Source organism: Astatotilapia calliptera, chromosome 4 (assembly GCF_900246225.1).
Source record: "Astatotilapia calliptera chromosome 4, fAstCal1.2, whole genome shotgun sequence".
Classification (NCBI taxonomy): Eukaryota; Metazoa; Chordata; class Actinopteri; order Cichliformes; family Cichlidae; genus Astatotilapia; species Astatotilapia calliptera.
In genome coordinates, this window is record NC_039305.1 from 25761534 (window position 1) to 25780797 (window position 19264).

Genomic DNA, 19264 nt, shown 5'->3' on the forward strand with positions numbered 1-19264 from the left:
GGGCCCAGCTAATCCAAAAGCCCAAACACGTCCTTTGATCCATCAGAAAAGAGAAGGAGGGGAAAAAAAGAAGAAAGAAACATGATCTCCGTGTCGATGCATTCCATCTCTGCACGGAGCAGGAATGAGGTCAGGCGGAGAAAGCCCACCAAAGCGCCCGTACACTTCTGCAGCTTTTGCAGAGCAAAGGCCTCTGGGTAATTCTACGGCGGCTGCTGATGCTTCTACGCAGTGTGTGTTTGAACAGCTGCGCAGGGGAAGAAATTCTGAGCATGTGCATCCCCGCACGCCGACATGCACCGAGCGCGGGCCATTACAGTTCCTTCATTTACTTTGGGCATAGAATTTATGCTTCGCCTCCTGGACGTTGAGACGCTGCTCGGCCGCAGACACGCCAGCCTCGGTTTCCACTCTGCTATTTGATGTCTGGCCAAAGACAGCTTTGTGACGGATAGTGTGCTAAAACGCCTTTACGATCAAAACCCTCTGCATGGACTGAGGAATTTGGAAATTTGAAAAGAAAGAGCGTGCGGGGGAAGTGCCCTGTGTATGTATTTCTGTGGGTGAGTGCTCACAGACGTCTGCTCAGCAGAAGCAGTGCGCTGGGTGTTGAACGTCTGCAGGTGGTGAACACACAGGATCCCGGGGCAAAAACATTGGCTCAGAGGGAGGCAAACTATACGAATGAAGTCTGGCAGTGTCTGCTTGTGTGTGTGTGTATGGGTGTGTGTGTGTTGCTGGCACAAAGCCCGACCCTTACCTGACATTCTGACTCTCGATGCCTCCTCGAGAACCATTTGGACTTGGACTGCAGAGACGAAATGGAAAGAAAAATAAATCTTTGCTTTTGCATCGGTCTATTTCACATTTTTCCCCGATTGAAGCGTCCCATGCTTACTTTAGGACTAGATGCAGGTTAGCGGAGAGGCGCGGGTCTGTGAACTGTGTGGTTCGGTTGTTATGATCGACGAAGTACACTCTCCCGGTTGCCGTGTTCCGTATTTCCCATCCCGGAGGTAGAGGACCCAGTTCCTCACAGTTTACATTACTCAGATCTCTGAGGTGTACGAAAACAGCAAACAAAGAGTTAGAAAGCGCAAATTTAATGTAGGGTAGATATGAAACACGTGAAAGCACTAAGCACTGAAAAGAATTAAAGCAGACAGCGGGATTCTGAATGTCTGAGAAATCACTTTTATTCTGTTTTTCTTCTTCCTCCCATCTAAAACTATTTACAGCTGCCCTTCAGCCTTTCAGCTGGACTCCAGGGAGACCAAGATGTTCAGAAATTGCAGCTACGCTGGCGCTAACCTTTCAGTTTTTAAGATTTGGAGCCAAAGTGACCAGAGCCTCACAAGCTGTGGCTCCTGACAGGCTCCTATCTAGACCAATAAAAACATCCTCTATCACTCATAATCTCATTGGATGCAAGACAGAAGTGATCAGTCGTGATTTATTGAGCGAGCGCACTGAAGTCTGTTTCTACACATTTTAGAGATTGTGCATTCTTTCAGAATACGGTAATCAATAAGATGCACATGCCTCAGCGGGTGTTACTCAACAGCCTCTGGTATGACTGAGTGAGACCTGTGTGCTGTTGGCCATGTGGTTCGGGCCTTTCGGTACTCATGCCAGAGGACCGAATTGCTCTCAGAGCCCCGTGACATGGGTCTTCTCACAGCATGTTAGGCTCATAATCAGCTCCAGGTTTACGGCGCACTGCAAGGCGACCGGGAATAACACGAGCTATGGATTCTGTCAGGGGGACCGTGAAGTATAAGAAAGAAGGATAAGTGATTTTGGTGTCTTCCCCATTCCCCCCAATTAAAATAGCCAATTGTCTACCACAGACAGTCTGTGTGCAGTGACCTGAAACTTTTGATTCTAGCAGCATATCATGAAAAGTGGAGCCAAGCAACAGGTTTGACTACATTTATTCTAGAAGCATTTTTGGCTTTAAACTAGTGTTATGTGTATGCATTTGGACGTCCTGTGAAGAATATACCTGGGTACCCTGGGATCGTGCCACGTGCTGACACCTGTCTGAGTGTGGAGGAAGTAAACTTGTCCTTGCTGTGTTGTCCTTTGCTCTGTAGTAAGACAAAAACATACAATTAATCGTTCATTATATGTTCGCTTGAACACTTAGATTAGGCAATTAAATGTGCATCAAATCATCCAGACGAATTTGAAAAAACAGAGTTGAGTTTGTATGCCACTGGGCGACCCCCGTCTGCATTCGAGCGTGATAGACAGATGGAGTTTAAAAAACTGCTCGAGTCAGTGGAGATCCCAAAAGGCAGCCTGAAAGTGGCGGCAGGGAGGGGGTGAGGTGAGAGACAGGGAGATGAACGCTGGAGAGACTGGAGGGGGGGGATGTCTGACTCTTTAGTTGGTGAGCTCATTCATCATGGCATGACATATATTTCCATGGAGCTGCTTGCCAAGAGAGAGCTCTTCGCTGGCATCCCTTTGGCTGTGCTAGCCTACTTTAATACGCACGTACACACGACCTTACAAACCCACCACTTAGCCGATGAGCGCGCTGCACGCTCGAGGCGCGGGCAGACATCTCTTGGCTCATGCGGGAACCAAAAAGCTGCTGACAGGTTTTACGTGAAACCCCGAAGAATTAACAAAGTAAGGGCAGAGTGAGGACGTACTTATATTGCTGGATCTGTCTAGCTCCAAGTGCGGTTTCAGTTTATGGGCCGGTTCAAGCCTAATCTCAAAGAAACAACATTGTAAAGTCAATTCATAGATCCAATTTAAAAATCAATCAATAAATAAATACACCCTCCCCCTGGAAAGTCATCTAAATAGGCCAGATTGGATCTTTTTGGCAGGTCTGTTCTGTCCTGCAGGCTGTACAATGAACCCCCCTCGCTCTAGCTTCTCCTTTAATTAAGCCACAGGATCCTTAGAGCTTTATTCAGACATGCTAAGCAAGTACAGGAGGCTTTCTCACGGTCTTGTTACACTGGCTGTATGTGCAAATGAAAGGTCACTCTCTGAATCAGCAGCTTTTGGTGTTATCAGAAAAAATTGAATGAATTGATGCCTAAACATCATAATCTTTACTTGTTTTCGGTCCAGCCGAGGTTGCTTCTTCTGGCACTCATGTTAACTCGATTAAGAGAAAGAGGTACAGAGATGGGGAGCAAAGGAGGTAGAGGACCAAGCATAGCAATGCTTGGAGCCTCCTAATCTGAGGGACTGAGGGCAAAGCTGTGATACGCTTCTATGGCTCTGGCTCCCAAATCCTGCAGATGATGTTACTGTGAGGATAAACAAAATTCCCTTGAGCTGTGCAGGGAAACACAGCCTGTGTGTGTTTGCTTTTATATGAATGCGTTTGATTGTCTGCTTCCAAAAAAACAAAAAAATCAGGGGAACAGAGGGGGGAAGACTGTGTCTGCAGCCAGCTTTTAACAGTTAGATCAATTCAATTAGATGGTCTAAAACGGAGCCAGTATTTCAGGCTCCTTGTGTCGAACTGCAGAGTCATGTGAGCAGCGGCCGACTGAATGAGGACGCAGATTAGCTGGGCTCAGCGTTGAGCAGGGAGGAGGGCCAAGCAATTAACACAACAGCAGTAGAACGATGGCACTATTTGTTGTGGAGGCGGCTTTCGCTGGAGATTTATCTGCATTAAGATTAGAAAATCTGGGTCAAGTGCAGAACTATTAGCACAGTGCACTGAATTATATCACTTTTTTTAAAAGATTGGAAGACTATCTTTTCAGAGAACTCAAGTTCAACTTCACCATTTCAAAAGAACTGAACTGATTAGTCAGATTAGTTAATAACCTGTTTGTCTGTCAGGAGGAGTAGGAGTTTATGACTCTTGCCACCAGTAAGAATGATTTTATTATAAGTGATAAAAGATATAAAAAATTCAGAAAAGAAAACAGAGAAACAACAATCAGAAGATGCCCTATGAGCAATGGCTTGGCGACAGTGGGAAGGAAACACTCCCTTTTTACAGGAAGAAACCTCCAGAAGGACCAGGCTTAGGGAGGGGCAGCTATCTGCTTAGACCGGTTGGGGGTGAGGGGAAGAAGAAAGGACTAGAGACAAATTGTGGAAGAGAGCCAGAGATGAATCACAACTAATGATTACGTTCAGAGTGGCGAATAAACAGTGAAGAAGAAATGCCTCGTGCATTATGGGAAGCCATGACTCGTATAGGAATTCTTTCAGTGCATTTGCAGCAAATGATGACAGTTTGTCAATCTTCTGCAATCACTTACTCAGAACGGTGCACAACCTGCAAAAAGCATGTAAATGTGACATTTTTAGTCTTTTCACCAGGCTGTGCGCATGTTCACAAATACTAACCGTATCCCTCGGGAAGGTCAGGGTGCGTGTGCAGATGGGTTCTGCTCATGTAGTTGCGGTGCCTCTGCGAACGGACCCGTCTCTCCTGCGCTCGCTGGTCGCCGTTGCTCGGCGGTAACGCTGTGGTGGGCGTGGCGCCGTTTGTGCTAATAGGCGTGTTCTCGTCCACAATGCAGCTTAGAGGACGGCCGGGGCTGGAGTACTCCGATGCCGGCCTGAGAGGGCAAAAAGGCAGGTAGGAGGAGTTCAATAATTAACAGAAGAGCGTGGCTGACGTCAGAATCGAGTAATAAATACAAAAGAGGTTGCTTGAGACATTAAAAAAAAAAAAAAAAAGAACCTAAGAAGAAAAGGCAGAGGAAAAAAAGAGATGCCTTCATTTCTGCTCTTCTCAGCTCCTCCGTATCATTTAACGCCACTGTCTGAAGCAATTTGTCTGACACCTTTTTTTTGTTTTTTTTTCCCCCCTTCAAGGAGCCCACTCAATTTTTCTCCAGAGCTCCCCAGTTTGGGAGCACTGAGGCCAGTGATGTGGATTTCCATCAGCCTGCTGCTGTTTGATTTAAGAGGTCTGGCTTTGAGATTCTGCAGAGGCTGCAGAGTGTACTCACCTGGTAGGCCTCTCCCACTGTGTGGTGCGTGTGATGTGGTTCAAGTACTGGATGCGCCCAGACGCGGTCCTCCTCTCCTCCCAGCTGGCAGCAGAAACGTACACAGACACAGCACACGGTTAAGCAGACACAGAAGCATCTAGTAGACGCGCTGCCCCCTTTCACTACATGCAGATATCGTATTCTTATATGAATTTCAAAAATAATATCTCTTCCGAGAAGACAAGAGAGTTCCCCGACTCACTCACCCATCTGGAAGATCATTGTCAAACAGCCGACTGCAGTCCACCACAGGACCTCCTGTGCCTATCCGGTCCCTCGACTGCAGGCTCACTACAGCAACACATGGCAGACAGATGCGCACACACACACACACACACACACACACACACGTGTTACTAGACTGCAGCTCACAGCGTAGGCACAGATATTTTATCCATGCACAAAATGGAACTTTGTGTCTTTAGTAGAAGCAGGGAAAAGGTTATTTCTTTTTAATTTTTTTTTTTTTTCTCAAATCAGAGGTATGCTGAAGGGTCTGGTTAAACAAAAATGCATTTCCTTCCAGATCTTTTTTTGTTTTTAAACTTCTGCCGGGAGCACGTGGTAAATCTGAGCTTCAGTGATGTATTTTGTGTGTGACAAGAGAAGCAGATTTTCAAGCAACATTTGGCAGGTCGCATTCATTTTGAGCTGTTTATACACGTGAGAAGCAAAACAGAACACTGCGATTCTTCTACAACCTCTGTCAAAGGAAGTTATAAAGTATCACCGGATAGTTTTACAGCGGGCACACAAAACCGTACTCACCCACTATCTGGCCCCTGACTGTGTCGCTGTCGTTGGGACTCAGTTTGTTCAAGTCTAGTCTCTGATCTGTTCAGGAGAGAGTGAGAGAGGCAAAGAGGAGAGGAAGAAGCCAATCAGACAGACAGGAAATGAGAATAGAGATGAAAGGAGGAGTAAAAAGAACAAAAGAAAAAAAAAGGATTCATCAACTTCAGAAAGACATGTAAACTAGCGTGTGTTGGGATGTATTCGTCTCCCCGCACACTTTGGATAATTCCCACTGCTCTGTATCATTTACATCACTCAGAGTCTCCGTCATTATCTGTCTCTCATTCTTCTGTCTGCAGACCACAGCTTGGCTGTGCCCTGGAACAGATGGTCTGCTCCGTGGAACAGCCACTGGCAGTAAAAAACAAAAACTCACTGAGCATCGGTACAGAGCGGGCTTCAGTTCAAATGCTGGGGTCAAACATTTGACAAATTTCAGTACAAAGCCTGCACTATTCCGCTCAGCCTTAGCGTGGACATGAACTTCTGCCAAAGTCTGGAAACTCTTTGTCTGAACTTCTTAAAGTCTGCGGAATTTGAGAGTGAGTGAGAAACGGAGAGAGATCAGGCGGAAAAGAGAGAAAGGAAAAAAGAAGTTGCCTGCAGACATGAGAAATGCCACTATCTGCTCTCTGTTGTCTGGGTGTCATGCAGATCAGCTCAGGATGTGTGTCTAGACTAAACAGGGACCAAAACTGGCAACGGTCGAAGCGTTACGAGGCTGGCCGGAGGTCAGCAGCCACTGACAAAACAGAAAATGTACTCGTGCTGAGGTTGGATGAAAGTGTATACATGTAAATACTTGCACAGTCATATACAAGAGGACATGAAACATAAACGTTGCAATTATGTATAAATGTTACAGTCAACCCGAGACGCTCTACAATTATACACAAAAGTTGTACTCTGTGCCCTCGGTAAGGCTTGTGGAGGGGACTGAATGGCAAGTGCTGGTAAAAGCACACACACAGACAAAAGAATGACAAACGCACACAAGGGGAGAGACCACAACACTACATATCTATGCTTACACTTAAATAGCTGCACAATTATGCATGTCTGCGTGAAATGACCGGTTGTCTAGATCGGCAGACGGAGATAGAGCGAGATTAGTCACAATGGCATTTGTGTGTGTGTGTGTGTGTGTGTGTGTGTGTGTGTGTGTGTGTGTGTGTGTGTGTGCGCGCGCACATGTTCCCAGTCTACAGAGGAGACTCGAGGAGAAACCCGAGGGGTGAGGAGAAGGCCAGGAGAGAGAGAGGGAGAGAGAGACAGCGAGGGGAAAAGCGGGAGGCAAACCACTCACAGCTGTGGCACAAGGTTCAGGTTTCCTGTGTCCCTCCAGGAAAACAACAATGTCAGGAGCTTCTAGGAAAACTGGTGGGATTCTTTCACGGTTCTGCCTACAAGACCGCAGGCCCATGGAGCAGGTACTGGCTCAGACTCACTCCAGACCGCTTTTGCTGAAGCTACAACAATCTGGCAGGGCTTTTATATAGGGAGCCATTAACTAAGACCTTCGTCTCATTTATCCAGTTAGCTTCTGACATGAGACATTTTTACCGTAATTGCTGGGTGATGTTAAATGGCTCTTCCTGTTCTGGCAGGGGCAGAGTGCTGACCCCTCTCACACCCCGGTCTGGCCTCTGTCAGGCTTAGCGAGTGAGACAGGGCACTAAATGGAGCCACTCTAAGTTGCAGTCGCGTAGCTCTGGCAGCAGTGGTGTGGACAGATAGTCCAGCTTCAGTGAGCTGTGGAGGTCTGATGGCCGTAAATGACAATTTAACTGCTGTCATCTTCTCCAGCAGATTGTAATAAACCGAGTAAATCAAATAACGCATAAAGAGCTAATAGAAAAAAAAACTGAGGTCATCCAGACATATTTTAAAGTACAAGATCCAGATAAAATAAACCTCACATCAGCCTGCTGTTGAGGTTGGCCTCCTCTGCCAGCTTTCTTCCGATTGGCTACCCCTGGCAAACAAAAGCTTTGAACAGCATGTGGGTGGAGCCCTGTGACTGAGATGACCATATTAGGAATATCTGCTCTTAACTACATCATACAGAGCCACGAGCACAAAAAACAGTCTGAAACTGAGCCTTTAGCATTTGTCACACTACACATGTGTGACAAGTATAAGGAAAACTGTAATAGATCATCTTTAAAGTTTGTGATTTCATACTTGTTTTCATTGAGATCAAGTCCCTCTGTCTCATTAGCAAAGCACAGGCTAATCCTAGCAGCTGCTAATTAATGCAATGAACATATTAACAGTCAGTTTGGAAGGAAAAGCCCTCTTTTAAGTGTGAGGAGAGCAAGAGTTCTTTAAATCTCAATTTTAAGGAAGTCCCGTTAAAGAAAATGTCTGAAAAAACAAAGATTACGGATATCCTGTTCCACATGCATTATAATTTAATGCAATATATTAAGTAGGAGCCTGACAGTGTCTCTGTATGTATTAAGCAACTGGATGTCAAGGAAAAGTACAATGCAGCAGTATTTTAGCATGTTTATTATCAATTTTCACAACAACCTGGAGAGGACTCACGTTTTAACCTGTATTCATATCTTATTAACACATTTAGTCTTCAGGACCTTCATTATCTGAATCAGAATTATTTTAATATGTCAAATATACATTTCGTAATAATCAACCGACAACTATTAGGAAGCATCCTTCTATTAACTATGCTCCAAAATATTTTACATTTCTTTAATTCCTGGGAATTTAGTGCTCCTTTAATCAAAGTCTCAGCAGAGCTACACTGACCACCCCCTCCCCTGAGGCGGCCTTAAGCCAAGCCGGAGGCAGATTTCCTTCAGCCTGTTCTAGTCTGCCCTCAGGTCCCCCCCACCAATTGGACATGCACACTTCACCTGACCCAGGAAGAATCTGTGAGGCATTCTACCCACCTCATCTGGCTCATTGCAGAAGAGATGTACTTTAAGTCTCTTCTGAAGGACTGAGCTCCACGCCTCATCCCTCACCAACTCTTTGGAGGAAACTCATTTTCACCGCTTGTATCTGTGATCTTATTTTTTTAGGTCACTACCCGCAGCTTGAGGCTCCCATCTCTCCACATCGCTGAAGATACTCCATGATCTGCCTGTCAATTTCTCAATCCATTCTCCGACTACTGACGTACGAGATCCCAACGCACATTAGACAAGAAACAGTGCAGTCCATCCTTTTCCCACAGAGATCCATGAACGCAGACTTAGAGCTGCTAATTTCAACAATTAATATAATTAGTTGCTTTTTTGGGGCCAAAAGTACGAGGCCAGTTGGCAAAATTTTAAAAAGATCCATCTGGTCATAATGTTCATAATGATAATGAAGTATAACCTATAACCAGCAGCTGTCATTTGTCATGTTTGTACAAGCTTTTCAGAGGTATAAGGTTGGGCTGGAGATTTGAATATTACAAGACAATCTTAACCTGGATGCAGAAATCTATACGCATTAAAGTACATCACTTTGCTACTTGTGCTGACACAAAATGCCAAATATATTGTTAATCCACAGAGAGCTACACTGTTAAAGAGGGTTTAGGGAAAAAAGGGAAAATTAAACATCATAATGTGCGGCAGATACATTAAAGCATCACTGGCACTTACAGCCTGTGTCTTTAAGGCGGTTGATAGCATTGGACAGAAGGCGGACACAGCCCAGAAAGCCAGCTCCTTGCTTCTTATGGATCTTCTTGTGATTCCACACGCTGATGGTGATGGAATCCGATTTTCCAATGTATCTGTTGGGAAAGAGAAAAGGAGATATAATAGGTACACGTATTTAATGAGATGTGCCATAGAAACTCTCTTTTACTGCTCAACAAACAGACATCTGGTGAAAGGTAATAGAAATTTCCCTGAGGATTTCCCCGGCACTACAGCAAAGACGCACCCACGTCACGGAGGTTACTACTAAAACTCCTTGTCAAGGACTACAAAGCGAGGCGGAGTCGGCACACATGGATGTGGAAGAGGTAGGTGAGCAAGCTCAGAGGGATTTTCTGATCCTCTGTGCCTGAGAAGAAGACGAAGCACCACAAGTGGAGTGGGATTCTCTGAATCATTTATCACCAGCCATCCTCAATAAAAGTGGGACAGAAGGCCACGGTACTCCTGCGATGACACCACAGCAACAAAACCACTTTAGCTGTAAAATGCCCCCTGATCTGTCGTCATTTTAAATACTCTCCCAGCGTGCAGGGGAAATGAAATAAGCCCTACGTTTTGCTACAAAATGGATTTTTAAACTTGGGCTGACATCGAGTTTTCTTTTGGCTTATACAATTTACACACAAGACATTTTAAGAAAACCATTTTCCTCAATATATGAAAAGTACAAATGACTTTCTTTGATCAAACCAGCAGCACTGAAATTATGATTGGGTATAAACAGTCATTAACTGCTCTGCCAAACATGGAAGGCCGTAACATTAGTTATATAATTTGAAGGCTGTTTGCCTCAAAGTAAACTATTTTGACTTTATGAGTTTATGATGAGGTAAGAAGTGCAGTAGCTGTACAGTAAGCCCTCGACATAATGTTAAAACCCACTGTAATCTCGGTTGAAGATGGTTAATGATTGCACTTAAAGAGGATGAAAAAAAATTTAAATGACAAGTCAATAATTATAGGATGAAATATCACACAGCAAGACCGACTCTGCAGCAGCGCTAGCAGCTCTGAGGGGATATCACCCTATTAAACATCATAGAGGCTCCTGTTTTTCAGAGGTTGATGGTCTACGGTTGTTTTAGACATGAGCTTTTCTAGACAGCAGTGGAAGGAGTTGCAAGTGTAAATGCAGCTCCAGTACAAAGGCTTTGTGATGCCCGACTGCACCGATCTGTGGCGATGTGAAAAAAGCTGCAGGTGAATTCGCGGTTGTTGATTGGCTGTCCTGTGTTCTGCCTCGTTCAGGCGGCTCATGGCTGATGTAAATGATCTCCAGCTGTGGGCTACATCTACAAAAGAAAACTTCAGACAATGTCCTGACCCAATTCTTCTGACATCTTTTGTAGTTCCTGTGTAAAAAAAACCCCAGCTTTAGTCTCACTGTGATACTATTTGTTATTTCAAGCTAACTGAATGGGAATGGTGTCACGAGACAGAGTAAAGAGGGAAATAATAACAGGTATAGGTATACAAGTTTTTGTAGGTAAACACTACACAAACTTAGCGTAAAAACTAGCCCGTGTTATGACTGACAGCGATTGCTACGGTTGTACTGCAAGTACTGAGAACATTACAAGGTCCTATTATAGTTTTCCTTACAATGTTATGCCTGATTGTTTTTTGTAAGACAGAAAATGAGCACTGACCGGTGAAGTGAGTAACAATGATTATCTCTCTTTATCTCCATCTAACGCTGGTTCTATCAGAACCAGCGTTAGATGGAGTTTGTTGTGTATGGTTCTGCATAGCTGCAGACCAGTCAGGGTATCCATGCTGACCCCTTCCCACGACCATAAGCACCAACAATGGGTATGTGAGCATCAGAACTGGAGCGATGAGAGAAGGCGGCCTGGATGGCTGGGTATTTGTGGGCATTGGTTACCTGGGGAACACCTGAGACCAGGATGACCTATGGAAAGCCATGTTCTGCTGGGAAACCTCGAGTCCTCCAGGTGGCTGTTAGTTTGACACGTACCATCTACCCAAATTGCTTCATGAACATGAACACCCTTTCATGGAAACCGTATTTCCTCACGTCCGTGGCCTCTTTTAGCAGGATAATGGACCAGGCCAAAAAGTACGAATGGTTCAGGAGTGGTTTGAGGAAAGCAATAGCAATTTTAAGGGTTGACTTGGCCTCCAAATTTTCCTCCAATTGAGCATCTCTAGGATGTTCTGAACAAACAAGTCCAATCCATGGAGGCAGGACCTCAAAATTTGCAGGACTTAAAGGATCTGTTGCCAACATCTTGGTGCCAGATACCACAGCACACCTTCAGGGGTCGAGTTGAGTCCATGCTTTGATGGGTAGGTCTGGCTTTTTTTTGGCAACTAAAGGAGGACCAACACAATCTTATTCAATGGTCATAACATTGTACCTGACTGGTGTACATTGTTACACCAATATTATTGTTGGTCAAGCTTTCAAATAATGAGGTCAGCTTGAGTACAAACTCCTGAGAGCCAGAAAGCTCAGGCTTCAAACTGCTTTAAATGCTCCATTTCAACAGTCTTTTTACTTTTTATCATCCTGGCTCTGTGGTCTGATTTCAAAGAGAGATAATCATCATCATCATCACCACCACAGGCACTGAGCTCAGGTTATAGGTACAAAAGCCCCTCCCACTCGGTGGGTCAAATCTTCTGTCAGCAAGGGGCAACCAATCAGAAATAAGATGCATTTGAGGGAGTGGGAATGGGGGAACTGGGAAAAATAATTGGGATAGGCCAGTAGACTCCATGAAATTTTTTTTTCTTTTTTTAAAAGGGAGCTGGAAATGGGCATAATTTTCTCTTTAAAAGATTAACTGGTTTGACCACTATGCAAGTAAAGGACATGATCAGGCACACACAGAGTTACAGATGTGCTGGCAATGAGAGACGCGTCTAAATAAGTGGAATTATTTCCTTATCGTGTCTGCCTCCTCGTGTGTCAGGCCTCAGTGTGATAAAATCTCAGCATGTGAACCTGTTGCGGCACATCTGCTCGGGTGGGCTCCCTCCTTCAGTCTAAAACTAATCGTCTGTACGATTCGGAGAACTGCATCCCACTGTAATTATCATGCTGCTTACCAAAAGGGATATGAAACAATGAGGCTGTGAGTAAGACGTCTGGACATTTTGAGTCAGTGCCAAATGCCTGTCTGGGGTGCGATGTGAGAGAGAGCGCTACTATGTCAGACAGACATGACAGGAGGGAAGTATTATAACCAAACCAAAGTCATCTGGATCCTTGTAATAAAATTCATTAGTCTGGCTAAGATTTTTCATACAGTCATAGGTACACACACACACACACACACACACACACACACACACACACACACACACACACACACACACTCAATGGGAAAACTGGCATTAAAGGAAAAGCAGCAGATTTAAAGAGCCATATGTGCTTTTTTAATACACCTTTCATTAAGTAGAGGAATCTTTGGTTTTATTTTAGGTTTAAGAAAAAAATACACACCAAAATGAAAAATTCATAATCAGAGATACAAATGCAACAAATCCCAGACCTGTGAATCAGTGTCAGATATTTGTGTTGTGGACGAACACCAACAAAAATAAATCTGTTTCCTAAAGACTCTTAAAAAAGGGCAGTAATAAAATACCTCTTTGATTTAACAAATATAAAAAGTTTAAATTGAAGTATTCTAAGGAACCCAAACCATTTCATCATACACAACAGCTTGCTTGCTACAGATACAACAGTTACATCATTAACCACAAAGTGCAATCATCGCTCTCAAGTCATTTCTTGTTAGACTTTACTGGACCTAAACAAGCAGGCTTCCCAGCGAGGCTGCTTTCAGCATTATCCTCAGGGATTCTTTCAATGTATTACATGTACTAAACCAAATCCCAGCCAAAACAAAGCAACAAACAACAGTCAGGAGTTGGACTCGAAAACAAAACCACTTAACCCAGTGATTTAACGGGAAAAAAACCCTCGCAAAACAGAAAACAGATTTTAAGACAATATATTTTAAGGTCCTTTGTTAGCAAATGTGTGTTTAAGATATTTTAAGACCAAAAGACACAAGCAATTATGACAGATTTGGAACTGAAATAGCTCAAAGTAATAGAATACACCATTTTTATTATAGAATTAATAATGTATTATATTGCAAGGTCAGTCATTTGCCAGTCAAGTAGTACCTAACATCAGTGGATAGAGCTAAATAGGACAAGCAACATCTGACACACACAAAAAGTTGCAGTAAAAAAACTCAGTTGAACAGTGGCTGACAAGAAGCTATTCTTAAAGTAGCAGGAGAAAAGGCTGAGGTATGTCAAATTACAGAAAAACTGGACTGAAAATCAGTGGCAACAGGTCTGATGAAGTGATGAATCCAAATTTGACATTTTTGATTCAAATTCTAGTCAATATATACACAAGTGGTCAGGAGTGTGTGTACATCTGTAAAGCATGGTGGAGGCTCTGTCATGGTTTGGGCTGCATTTGAGCCAGTGATGTTGGGGTCTTGTAAAAATTGATGTAATTATGAATGTAGAAATGTATGCAATCAGGAAAGTGTCTGATTGGCAAAGGCTTTAAACACACTGCCAATGTAGTAAAAGCATAGCTGGAGAATTATATATGGTGTTTTCTATCAGTCAAGGACTCTGCTCCCCAGAGCCGAGACATCAACATTATTGAAGCAGTGTGGGGTCATTTAAACAGAAAGGCAGACGACTATTCCTGAAGACTATTAAAGAAATGACAAGATGGAAGAGTTCAGAATAAAAGTCATCATACCAAATATTGGCACTCAAAATTGTACAAATTCTGTTTATGCCTTTATATTAGTATGTATGTTTGCACATGTCTCAATTAATTACCGTACCTAAAGAAATGAGTGGTGGCACAAGACTTTTGCACAGTACTGGTAGTACCTTGGAAAGCTGAGAAACTGGAATAGCCAGCTATTAGTTCTTTTGAACTTGTCGCTTCTACAGAATTAGAGCTCAGACGATGGGAGGGGAATGGATAAGCGGGTGGGTGTAAAGAAATTTGAGTCTAGACAGGGCACTTAACATTGCAGATGTATTATTTAATAACACTATATCTGATGGATTCCTAATTGAATAAATGTGACAGCATGACAAAAGAGTGCAAAAATGCAGGAAGACACTTCCCGTCACTTACTACAACGATGAAGGTCCTCCAGACGAACGGTTTTATTACTCATAATTACAGTATCCTTGCCTCTACTAATCCCCAACAGGAGTTATTCAGCTTAGACTTCCTTTATTTCAGTCATATCCTATGAGTGTTACGGATCTGTTTTAGAAACCGAGAGCAAGCAGAAGGATTGTGCGACCCAGGCAGCTAGCTAGACTGCGTCTACTATTCTTGGCATGCTGGCAACATCCTGCAACAATGCTGAAGGGTCACAGACCATGGGCCAGTTTGCTCTCTGCAGCATGCCCAAGAAATGAAGACCCAGCACACACACACACACACATCATTTCTACACCCTCACACACAACAAATGGAAAAAAAGAGTCACTGCCAACAGCTTTAATGCACTAGGCTCTTTTGGGAACACCAGGTGTTGCAGGCCCTATTTTAATAAGTGTGAGCCAGCCAGACAGCCAGAGAAGCTGCTCTCAGTCAATTAAAACCTCTCTCCTCCAACACACCACCTGAGGGTCCTTCTGCTGTTCACCACGAGAATAAACACAGACAGTAAAACGGGATACAGTCATGGTAAACGTATCACCGGTGCAGAAAAACCCAAGTCGTTTTCACATAAATTCCAGTCTACGATATCTGCAGGCTCTCGGGACAAATTAGAGCACAGACGTTTCCACTGAGCCACGAGTCTGTGTTCTCCGCTCCAGCAATTCATCCCCGAGGTGTGCGTACGTGCGCGTGACTTTTTCCCTCTTGTCAAATGCGACAGGCGTGGGGCCTTGTAGAGAGAGGGTCCTGTATCCCCAGCAACCAAACAAACGGAGACACGTGCTTCCTCTCGCTGTTGGCTACGCATGACGGCTTGGATAAACACTGGGCCAATACTGGAAACTTTCACTCTCACATTTTCACTCACGCTCTGTCTCTGTTTTTTCCAGGTTACTTTCGCAGGACACTCCATCTTTGGGAAAAAGGCAATCGGGGTACAACAAGACATGCACGTGTTTCAGTCAATGGAAGAAAATACTATTGGAGACGGCCCTCCTTTTCTGATTCCTTAAATACTGTTCCAAGGGACATTTTTCGACTGAAGGGTTATGTCATTACACAGTATTTAAGTAAGTGAGAGGCCAGATGCAAGAGCTGTTTTCATCGGTTGGCAAAGTCTCACACTTCAAGGTTATAAAAAGAAAGGCTTACTAATTGAGAGGCACTGCAATAAGCCAAGCATGGCCTCAAACTGCTGTTTGTAATCAGATTTAGTCTGTGGGGCGGTGGGAGGTATTCAAATAAACCAAAGAAGACTTTTTAAATCCTTACAAACAGATGTCAGAAATGATTCAGTGTTATAAATAAATAAATAAATAAATGAAGAAGAAGAAAAATGACTCTGAGACTCACAGATCATAATGTTGGTTCCACTTTGGGTCAAGCGTGTTCCTCACAGTGTCTGTAGAGTGGCATTGTCCTGAACCATCCACGACCACCTTGGCAAATGGATCAGGCAGGCCTGCGGGGAGAAAAGAGCACACCGCAGCACAAGAATAAACAGTTTAACAAGACACAAAGACAATGCACATGCAGTGATCAACACAACACTGATTTCTGTTGCAGGACCAGTCCAGGCAGGCTAAAGATTACCATTTTATTACTTCCACAAACTTTTTCTATTCTTATGACAACTGACATCCTCTGGTGTTAACGCATTGCAGTGCAAGGATGCACGGGACACCTTACATAACAAATGATTAATTCACAGTATAAATGGTGCAAATGATAATTACAGTTCTTGTGCTCCAGAACAGTTTGAGAATGTGGGACCAGTGCTACTAGCCTGTAGCAGCCTATCACTGATTGGTGTATATCAGGGGTGTCAAACTTATTCTTTGTCAGGGGCCACATACAGCACACTTTGATCTAAAGTGGGCCGGACAAGTAAAAATCCACTTTCTGTCTGCGTAAGTTTAGCTGCACATTTAATCCCTACGATATCTCAATAAAAGAGAAAGAAGCGCAGCTAAATATATTCTGCTCTATTTAATTAAATAAATCTATCAACACAACTCGTTGGACTTAAATTGTAAAAACACTGGGGAACCCAAAAGCTGTTATTTTAATTGATTATTACTTTGGTGTAGTATGAAAGACGGTGGAGGTGTTCTTTATTAGTAGCACAAGCTGTAAAATGTATTAACATTTTACAAACACGGCCAGCGGGCCAGGTTGGAGTCTTTGCCGGGGCAATTCTGGCCCGCGGGCCTTATGTTTGGCATCCCTGCTGTATATGTTCTCCAAAATTCTCTGATAGGGAGAAAACAAAGATCAGGGGAATTTGTAAATAGTGTCATAACACCGTTTACTTAGCTTACCGGCTCCAGCTGCACTCGTTACATCAGTCTAGTACTGTCTGCAGCACATGTAGCAGAGTAGCATGATAGCAGCGCAGATGGTGAGCAGCTTTCCCACAATGACTAGATTTGAGACTTGTACTTTATATCCGTCTTAGAGAACTGTGATGTACTTAGTAACAGAAAATCTTCCGTCCTCTTATTTTGAAAGTTCAGTTGCTGCTAACCAGCTACGGTTACTGGCTGGCTCACTGGCCAGGTTGCTTTGTGGCACTCCCTGTCTTTTAGCTGCTCTCCAGAGAGCCTCTCCCATCCTGCAATCGGATTGACTCCTCACTTGTGAGCATGAGACACATCCCTGCTTTGTCTGGGCAAAATACAAGCTGCAGACATGAAATACATGTTAAAGCCATTCTGTCATGAAAAAAAAACCCAACAAAAAAACTAAAATTGTGCCTGAGCACAAAACAGACTTTTTCGTGACTATTTCACAAAAAGCGCCTGGCCTCTATGATTGATGTTTTCCTATCTACAAATAAAGTAGTTGTAGCTTGGATCAGCATGTTCACATAAGTACACTGTAATACACCACGAGAGCCAAGTCTGTATATGTATCCATGTTCGCAGCACCACTCTCCACGTAACTGAATGTTTGCTCAGCTCCTGAGCGAGCAGAGGGTCTTAAACGCTCATTCACCATGACAGCCTGACCCAAACACACCAAAACGTGACACTTGCTGACACCTACGCTGAAGAACCTAGTAAGCAACAGTTGCACAAAACTTACACTTATAGGGTTTTAAAGGCATTCTACGATACGAGACAAATTTACCAAACACACTGCATATTAGGAACATTTGGAGAAAATCTGTTGAAATGAAACTGTTTAAATACTAGCATAGCTGCAAACAGTGGCCTCTCTGTCAGCCCAAAGTGTCCTCATACCACTTTCACTTTCATACCAAATTCCCATGGTTGTTGGTTAAATGAAAGTCTGAATAAGGTTTAAAAGGTTTATGATGAAAAGATAAATAAAAGGCAATAGATACTTACGGAAGAAGTCCTTCTTCACCAGGTTTTTTGCGCAGAGGACTGAAAAACAAAAGCAAAAAGTCAAGCATTAGATATATGTTTAATATTCATCCCAACAAGATCAGGTTTCAGGGGCATCACCAAGGGGGAAACTGGCCACCCCCCAAAATTTGCTGGCCCTTGATCCCTGGCAAGACTGTCCTATGTTGGTAACAATTTTGTTGTTTGTTTGTTTGTTTGTTTGCCACTCTGCTGTGCCCCTGCACTGTTCTGTTTTTAGTGTGCTGCCCCAAGACTTTTAGTGGCCCCCATACATGGCCACCCCTAAAAAAATTCTGGAGGTGTTCCGGTCTGGTTTGCAATATACAACTTTGCAACTTAAGGGTTTTTTCTTCCATCTGAAACTGTGGATATCTTTTTTTATTTTTATGCATTTTCTTTTAATTCCCTGGTTAGAAAAGTGGCAGGAATGTGCATGGGTAGGCCGCAGGGAACGATTCGTCTAGTTTAGGATTCGAGTCGGAAAACAGTGTGCTGAGAACGACTACATTACAGCTGTGAGCCAAACACAAGCCAAGGCTGGTACAGATTACACAAACAATCTTTCCTTTGATTAGACTGCGTATTTATAGCACATGTCGACAGCAGCAGAGAAACCAACTCCCTTGCTGGAGGTTTAAAGTTGAAACTTCAGCACAATTAAGATTTGGTGTCATTAAAACAAACAGAAATAATAAAAAAACACCACATTGCACTTTTCATTATAACATGATGTTGAGCTGCAGGAGTGAGTGTTTGTTTAGTCTTTCTTTCTCCCTTCCAAAATTTGTGCAGACTCGATAGTACTGTTGTACTCTGAGAGCCTTTGTGGCAGTTGCTGAGGTGATGAGGCAGAGCCACTTACTCCCTCTTGTGCAAGTGTGGATGGATTAGGAAGCTCAGTAACCACCTGGGTGTCTGGAGCTCACGGTTGCAGCCGGTGAGTCAGGCACATGGAAATAGTTTTGCTTTTCTCAGGAATAAAGCCCTTCTGAGAAGCTGCCCCTAATTGGTCTGGACACTGATGTGGCTGAGTCATGGGTTCAAAGAGGGATGATACATTACACCAAAGTAATACAAACATAAAACAGTGAAAGTCTGGTTTATGATTCAGTCAGTCACTATTAGTACAGAGGGAAGTGCGCCAAGTTAGTTTTATTTTGAAGAAATTGTGCCAAAAAAAGAAATGGTTAGCTGATGCAAAGTATGACACAAAGTAACTAATCT

The 19264-nt window shown here is 43.5% G+C and overlaps 1 protein-coding gene across 2 annotated transcripts in view; it reads right to left on the minus strand.

Moving 5' to 3' along the window:
* The window catches only part of smurf2 (SMAD specific E3 ubiquitin protein ligase 2), a 51645-nt gene that overhangs the window by 10344 nt on the left and 22037 nt on the right, over positions 1-19264 (minus strand). For both annotated transcript variants that reach the window (XM_026165748.1, XM_026165749.1), the window contains 10 exons: positions 18020-18058; positions 16020-16128; positions 9410-9543; positions 5763-5828; positions 5201-5285; positions 4953-5036; positions 4342-4556; positions 2006-2090; positions 899-1057; positions 761-808 (listed from right to left, as the gene is read on the minus strand). In XM_026165748.1, the coding sequence (XP_026021533.1) occupies positions 761-808; positions 899-1057; positions 2006-2090; positions 4342-4556; positions 4953-5036; positions 5201-5285; positions 5763-5828; positions 9410-9543; positions 16020-16128; positions 18020-18058 (1024 nt within the window). The remainder of the gene's footprint in view (positions 1-760; positions 809-898; positions 1058-2005; positions 2091-4341; positions 4557-4952; positions 5037-5200; positions 5286-5762; positions 5829-9409; positions 9544-16019; positions 16129-18019; positions 18059-19264) is intronic.